The sequence below is a fragment of the Acomys russatus genome, unplaced genomic scaffold, assembly GCF_903995435.1.
Source record: "Acomys russatus unplaced genomic scaffold, mAcoRus1.1, whole genome shotgun sequence".
Taxonomy (NCBI): domain Eukaryota; kingdom Metazoa; phylum Chordata; class Mammalia; order Rodentia; family Muridae; genus Acomys; species Acomys russatus.
The window spans coordinates 3,916-12,030 of NW_026131909.1; the positions used below are offsets into that span (position 1 = coordinate 3,916).

General features: G+C 42.8%; 1 protein-coding gene and 1 pseudogene across 1 annotated transcript; both read right to left on the minus strand.

Annotated features, from left to right (window-relative positions):
- Positions 1 to 501: 501 nt before the first annotated feature.
- Positions 502 to 2,607, minus strand: LOC127186638 (PRAME family member 12-like). The gene is made up of 2 exons (XM_051142884.1): positions 2,324 to 2,607; positions 502 to 1,072 (listed from the first exon to the last, which is right to left on the minus strand). Exons 1-2 carry the CDS (start codon positions 2,605 to 2,607, stop codon positions 502 to 504), a joined length of 855 nt encoding a protein of 284 aa, XP_050998841.1.
- A 133-nt stretch (positions 2,608 to 2,740) lies between these two features.
- LOC127186636 (PRAME family member 18-like) lies at positions 2,741 to 3,583 on the minus strand (annotated as a pseudogene).
- Positions 3,584 to 8,115: the final 4,532 nt, after the last annotated feature.

Here is an 8,115-nt window from a genome sequence, read left to right on the forward strand (position 1 = left end):
CAGATGCTGGGGTGTGTAAACATGCTAGCTCAGAGAGACAGAGAAAGCACCCAGCTGATGTTCCTACTCAACCACATAGAGACTAAAAAGCCCAAAGCCTCTTCTTTTCCATTCAGTCTTATGTACCCTTTTCATCAAAGTCCCCGCCCTTTCCCCTGGAATGGTGTCAGCTGGTTTCTTGCTCTGCCTCTTGACCTAGGGGTCATTTTATTTAGCTCTTATTTACAGAAACTTCTTGGATTAAAGATGTGTGCTAGGGGTTGACCACATCATAACCACCTGTTGATGATAAACAAAAAGGTCTTGAATTAAAGGTGCTGGGTTGGGGCTGAACATCTTTACAATTAGAAACAGGTTTTACTGAGTTCACCATCTCAGGTTCACAATGGAATAAAATGTCCTGAAACACCAAACTGTATCTAAAGTCACATGTTCTGGGAGCCCTGGATGAAAGTGCTTCTCCTTGATTTTGAATTCTCATCATCCAGAAGCAACCTTCTCCTATTCATTGCCAACATGGACAAAGTCTGGTCTTCCTGTCATAGACACAGCGCTGATGACATTTAAAGCACATGGCTGTAGCAAAGACAATTTCTTGGACTGCCTTTTGGCCTTGAGTATGTCCAGTAGGCCAGGGCATTGTTGGTCAAATGTTTGTACAAGGATATGACCACGGTGGTCATAGCACTCTAGAGGGGCAGGGTAGAGCTCTACTCTCAGCTTGTTTAGATTGGCCATGCATTGCAGAAGGTCCTTCAGAGCAGCACTGGAGAGGAGATTGTCATAGAAATTGACTCTAGTGAGCTGGGAGCACTGGCTCAGGGCAGGCAGCAGGACACTGAGGTGAGAGTCCTCCAGGCTGCAGTTGTCTAACTCCAGGGTCTGCAGAGTGTCTGCTACATTCTCAAGGAGAAGTCGGAGACCTGTGGGATGGGACGTGGATAACAAAATACCACTGAATTCCAGGTGTTTCAGTTGACAGAGACTCTGACATCGTGACAAGTATTTCAAGTCTGACTGTGAGAGACAGCAGAGGATCATAGACAAGGACTCAAACTGGGTCTTCAGGCATCTGTGGAAAGAAGAAGAAATTAGTTCTGGCTCATGGTGTGGGAGGATATCAGTAAGGTTGACAATGGGAAATATGGCATCACATATGCACAGTAAGTCTATGCGTATGCTGAATGTGAGCACTGGATAAAGAGATTGTACGTGTCTGCTCATATTACTGGTTTCTGGGGCATAACACTATAAAGTGTGATGATTTAGAACACACATCTAGGACTGGAGAGATGGCTCAGAGGTCAAGAGCACTGACTGCTCTTCCAGAGGTCCTAAGTTCAATGCCCAGCAACCATGTGGTGGCTCATACCATGTATAAAGTGATCTAATGCCCTCTTCAGGCCTGCAGGTGTAAATGCAGGCAGAGCACCGTATGTATCATAATAAATAAGTCTTTTCTTAAAATCACACATCTACAACTGCCAATCATCATTCTGTAAACAGACAACTACGTCTGGCCTAATCTTTCCAGGAAGGCATAGCCAGAAAGGAGGATAACAGAAAGATCATGGCATGTGTCCACCAGATGTCATGCTTCTCCTTGTTATCTAGGACAACCTGTATCCAGGATATCAGTGCCAAACCCTTGGAACTGATAAAACTGTATGCCATTGTCACCAGTTTCCATCTAGTACATCCCAACCTGCGTTTAAATCATCCTTCCCTTCAAGGAAAATCAAAGGCTGAGAGCGACATTAACAAGCAAAAAACTGGTTTCTGTTTACAGAGATCAGTGTAAAGAACTCCAATAGGAAGCACAGATGTGGGTCCTCCCCAGCTCAGGGCCCTCTGCTCTGTCCTTTCCCCTTCATCATCTTAGATGGGATCAAAAAGAGGAAAACCCAAACATCACTCAGTGCATCTGACCCACTTGTGCAGTTGACATATTTGTAATGCAGCTATGGACCCATCTCCTACTCCAGCTCAGACTCTGCTAAATGAGTGGGAACTGAAAGAATGAGTTCAAATAAGAAGGAAACAATCACTGGGTGTTGTGGTACACATCTTCAGTGCCAGCACTGCGCACAAGGAGGCAGGAAATTGCTGTGAGTTTGAGGTCAGCCTGGTCTACAAAGCGAGTCCAGGACATCCAACACTACACAGAGTAGTCATGTTCGAAAATACAAAATCAATAAACACATGGAAACAATACCACTGACATACTATAATGAGTTATTAACTGGCACAATTCAGGTGCCCACTAATGCTCAAAAGAAAAGGTTTCTTGACATGGCAGAAACAGCTCACCATCCTTCCTTACCTGCACAACTGTTTCATGTGGTCAGTGAAAAGGTTGATGCCGTTCATGTAGAGATGCTGGAGGCAGTTGAGCTTGGAGAACTGAGTAAGGAACTTGTTAAGACACTTCTCTATGGGTACCCTATCCGTGTTCACATAGGCGAGACTAAGATGCAATGTGCGGAGATTTCTCATCAGGCCAAGGTAAGGTGCAAAGCCACCAAGGAAGGGCAGGACGTGGTATATAAGTAGTTCCAATTCCTCAATGTAGTGTGGCTTGAAAATGTCCAGGACTTCCCTGACCATCTCTGCAGGGGAGTCACAGATCTGCATCTTAAGACAGCACATCTGCACAGAGCCCTTTCTCTTCTGGGCCCACTGCAACAAGCACTTTTGGTGTCCTTCCAGCTGTTGCAGAGGCTGAGGTCAGTGACCAACTTCAAAGGCTGCCTCTGGGAATTTCTAGAAGGCGTTTTACTACTTGCTTCTTGCTTCCTTTCTCTGCTGACCCGGCTCCATCTTCTCTTCCAGCCCATACATGCCAGAAATTCTGGTGCACTTTCCTTAATTCAAGCACTTGAAGCTTGCAACGTCTGTGAGGGAGAAAGGTGAAATTTTATACTGCAAACAAGTAACCAACATGGAGGCAGTTTCTACCACAATAAGTCAGTTCCAACATAGCCCCTCACACCTGCCAGAAAAGGACTATTTGTCTGAGACACATCTTCAGACATGTTCTGCTTTCCTCCATTTAGTGTCTCTGGGCTGGTTTCTTCCATATCAAAGAGAGACAGGGAAAGCCTCATCCTACTTGGGGTACATATACTCTGAACTGTCCTCCCTTCCTGACTGTCATTATATCAGCTCTCAACTTGAGCAGTAGTTCCACAGACCTTCAAGCCTAGGACATCAGAATACTCTGCCCAGTTCGACTCCATTCACCCTGATATCACCTGTGTCTTACCTTCTAACCTCTTTGGGCCTTGCTTACCTGGGATGAGCCTTCTTCATCAGCAGAATGTCTATGCCATCCAGCACAGCTTGCAAGGTCTCCACTTCAGGAGAATTCATATCAGTACCCCCCCACTGGAAGGCAGGGAAAGGGCCAGGCGGCCACCATTGCCTTCAATATCTTGGTGTGTCTGCCATCGAAGGCCTGCTTGAACAGCGGTGGGAAGAGCTCAATAGGCAGGTTGTCCAGAGCAGAGATGGACAAGGCATCATTCCTCAGCAGCCCTTGCGCGGCCAGCTGCAGGAGTGTGAGAGGGTCGTGCACGCTCATCCTGATAGATGTTCTGTCAGAGGGACCTGTTGAAACATTAGTTTCAGGTACTATATGGAATTTTCTATTGGCACATATCATATTCTCTAAAGGACTAGAGTCCATGCTATGGCAATAGTGGAAAACTCAGAATGCCCATCATCCAGTCTGCTCACCTCAAAGCCAAACGTCCATCGATCTTCTCATGTATTCTCTCTTGTAAGATTCTACATATGCAGAAAATAATGATGGACTGTCCAACTAGGAACCCACCTCTGCTCCTCTGAATCTCATGCCTACTCAGAAGGGTTATTCAGGAACATATAGTTTTGACCAGTCCCTTGGTACAGGAAAAGACACTGAACAACTTTCCAGGCCCTCAAAATGTACTCTGTGCTGAGACATGCCCAACCTTTATGCTTTGTTCTTTCAATATACTGATACATCCTGGGAAGACTGAGGAAATATGTAAGACAACCCGTGAGCACGCACTGCGTCTGTTCCTTTAAGAGACCAGTGAGGGAGCACTGGGCTATATTGTATTAATTTGGGGAATACGTAAAATGTCCAATAAACTAAAGGCCACCTGCCCACCCAGTCAGACCATATCTGAAATGCAAAACCTCAGTGAGACATGCAACTTTCCCAAAAAGGCAACTGGATCCAAGCTGTGAAGTTATAGCACCTGCAAAATGTGAGTCTTGGATAAGAAGCCAAAGTGTCCTGGAGCTACAAGGAGCTACAAGGAGCCCATGTTGAATTGGGCTTCAGAAGAAAAAAGAAATGATAACCAAAAACAAAACAAAACAAAACAAAAAAAAACAAAACAACAAAATTCCAAGTTTGTTTGATTTTATTTTTTAAACTTTTTCATTTTGTGTTGGTGTTGCCTACAAAGGAGTCTTGAGTGAAATTGGCTACTTTCTAATCATAAGTGGATCTTATATATAACCCATGCTTGTGCCAACTCCCCATGTTCATGCGTGTGAAGAGGAGCATTGGGATTGTCTTTTTCCCCACCAATCATTGCTAATACAGGGGCTTTAAAATATTGCATAAATGCTACACCAGCTAGCAGTAACCAATTAACCCAGCTCTTGGGTACAAGAATCACGAGAATTCTGGGTCAATCTAATCTATATAGTTTATTTCAGGCTAGTCTAGGTTAGGGGAAATCAAGCAAAATATTTCTATGTCAGCTGGAGCACAGTAGTGCATGATTGTAGTCCCTGCATTCTGGAAAGCAGTGAAGGTGGATCTATATGTGTTCAGGCAGCCTGATCTACAAAGTGAGCCCAGGATAGACAAGGTCACACAGAAAACCCTTGTTTTTAAGAAAGCAAAAGAGAGCTGGGCATGGTGTGTGTGATTTAATCCCAGCACACAGGAAGGCAGAGGCAGGTGGATCAATTTGAGATCAAGGCCATTCTGGTCTACAAAGTGAGACCATAACAGCCAACACTAAGTAGACTAACCTTCCTCAATACATTACCCCTAAAAAAGATTATAAATGTCTTTATTACAATTGTATGGTGACATGGGTCCACACTGCAAGTGTTCTAACATTTAGTCACATTCCCAAGTCATCTGTTTCATTTTGTTTAACTTTAAGTAGAAACAAGGTTACTTCATGCAGTCTAGTCAAGGCCAAATGTGATCATTAATTTGAGTTTCCAGGTGTGGTTGGTATAAGCTATCTGGCTTCTGCTTTGTATAGGAGGGAGAGGAGAGAGAGAGAGAGAGAGAGAGAGACAGACAGACACAGAGAGAGAGAGAGAGAGAGAGAGACAGACAGAGAGACAGACAGAGACAGAGAGAGACAGAGAGAGAGAGAGAGAAGAGAGAGAGAGAGAGAGAGAGAAAGAGAGAGAGAGATCTTAGACAATATTGAATAAGTAGTCAAGGAAGTAACTCCATTCCTGCTGCCTTGGTTCATGATCAGCTGTGACTGTGGCTCTGGCATAAAGCCATCCCCAAAACTGTAGGCTACAATTAAGAGAAAATTTGAGTTCCCACAACTGAAAAACCATACTCTGTGAAACATGATTTAAGATACTGTAAAAGGATTAAATTAGAAAAAAGATCCTAACTGAAATTCTAAAATGAGCATAGAAACCTGGGCAGAGCCAGAAGGATCTCGAGTTCAAGGCCAGCCTTGCTTAGTTGAAACCCTGTCTCTGAAAACTCAAGAGAACAAAGAAACTAACATGTACACTCCCATATAATGACAATTTATCATTAAAGCCAAGTATATACACATTAAAAATTCTAAATTGGAATTGTAACTGGATCTTGGTGGTGAGAAGTCTAGCTCAACATGCAAGAAGCCTCCTGATGGAGGCGAGTGACTTACCTGATATGAACTCCTATACCTAGCAGGGTCAGGCAGCAACTCCAAGCTCAGGGAATGTGATCTTCTGGTCCTCTGAGCCTTTTATACACCTTCCACATTGCCCCTCCCCAAATGGCCCCACCTTCCTTCCACAGGTTCCTATCTGATTGATCCAATGAGTCTCCACCCACTTAATCCAATTAAGATTGAGTTTTCCTACTGTAGGTTGATTGACTCAAACCTTAGTGTGTGGAATCAAAAACACTGAAGAAGAAAGTCAAGATTCTGCTGGACATGGTGGCACTTTAATGCCAGCAATTGAGAGAGAAAGGCAGTCACATCTCTGTGAGTTCAAAAACAGCCTAGCCTACAAAGCAAGTTCCAGGACATCCAGGGACACACACAGAAAAACCCTGTCTGGAAAAAGCAAGAAATGAACACAAAAACAAAAGCCAATAACTAAAGGAAAGTCAAGTTTCCATTGGTACAAGGTTGACCCATTTTGTATGTGTATCCACATAAAATTATTTATATATGCTATATTTGTGTTTGTGATTTTGGTGTCTGTATTATATTTCTTTCAGTGTGGGCTTTCTGTTATGGATAAATAGATTGTTGTCCCAAAACAACAACAATAAAATAAAAATGAAACAGAAAACATACACAAATTCCACATGGATATGTCTCAGATGTGAGAAGGTTGAGGTGGGTGGTAGGTATTTGTGGTTCTACATATCAAGAAGTTTAATGGAACCATGTCTTGAGCAGGGAGTTTCAAAACATCATGATCAAGATGGATACTTTCTCTCAAAGTGTGAAAATCAACAGGAAAGCATGATATGATAAAAATCAAACAAAAAGAGTTTTGTTAGTACATCTGTATAATGCCAGCATGTCTTGCACACCTTTGATCTCCATAAACAACGGCAGGATCTCTGAGTTTAATCCACACAATGGATTTAATTAATCTCTGAGGCTGATCCACACAATGAGAAACAATTTTCTTTATCTGGGCATAATAGATCTCTTTGGGGTCTGGCCCAGGCAGCTCTACAGACAGCATTTTCCAGGGCAGCCAGAGCTATAAAGTGGGACTGTTGCAACATATTTGATCCCAATGTGATACCTGAGATTGTGAACTATAAAAAACTGTATTTGATTCCAATGTGATCCTGAGATTATCTGTCTTTTGTTTGGCATGGTTGAGCCCTAACACACCCTTTCCTCTAACACAGGATTTACTAAAGTTAACCACAGGATTAAAGACAGATGCTTCTCAAGTGTTGGGATTAAAGGTGGGAACAACCAAAGCCCTATTCCTTGTATCTGTAGGATTAGAAAACTACTAAATTGTAGGGATCTGTCTGTGTCTGCTAGGATTAAAGACATGGCCTGTCACTGCCCTGCTCTAATTTTTTGTCTTAGCTCCAACCACTCAAATCTGTAGAGATTTAAGAAAGAAGTTTAACTGTAACAGCCCTCTAAACTTACTTAAAACACTTCAAACCCCTCCCTCTCATTTCTCAACAAAAGTTCTCTCCGTGTATGTAGCCTTGATTTTATGAGATTTGCTTGGTAGAGCAGGCTTTCTTTGAACTCATAGAGATCCTCCCACATCTGCAAACTGAGAGCTGGGATTACAGGTGTGCACCATTGTGCCCTGCTTCAAATCTCTTAAGTGTGTTTTTAATACCAAACAATAAATCTCTTCTTTTTGCCAGGCATAGTCACACACACACACACACTTTAATCCTATCACTTGGGAGGCAGAGGAAGGCAGAATCTGTGAGTTAGAGGCCAGCCTGGTCTACAAAGCAAGTTGGAGGCAGTCAAGACTACACGGAGAGACCCTGTTTTGGAAACACCAAACCAACCAATGAACCAACCAACAAACCAACCAACCAACCAACCAACCAACCAAGAACCAACCACAACAAAAGAGAAGTCTCCTTTTTTTTTTTTAAAGAAGAAACCAGTCTTATATGTTACTTTGAACTGAATGATTAAACTATCTGGTGCGCTCTTACCCTATTACCTCTCTTTAGGAGAACTATGGCTTTTCTTTTCCTGTGGAAACTAGACAAAGCCTCTTACAGAAAGTAACACACAACCTGCTTTCCCTTTTGAGGTGAACAGATCTTTAAAATATACAGACTGAATTATTTCAGCAGGGTTTTTGTTGTTGTTGTGGTTGTTTTGTATTATCCAATGTCTTTCTGGA

Bases quoted from the DNA above. Each gene is read 5' to 3' on its own strand.
- LOC127186638 (XM_051142884.1), bottom strand. From the start codon at position 2,607: ATGGTCAGGGAAGTCCTGGACATTTTCAAGCCACACTACATTGAGGAA. The intron at 1,073-2,323 runs GTAAGGAAGGAT...TTCTTTCCACAG, and splicing joins CACATGAAACAGTTGTGCAG to ATGCCTGAAGACCCAGTTTG.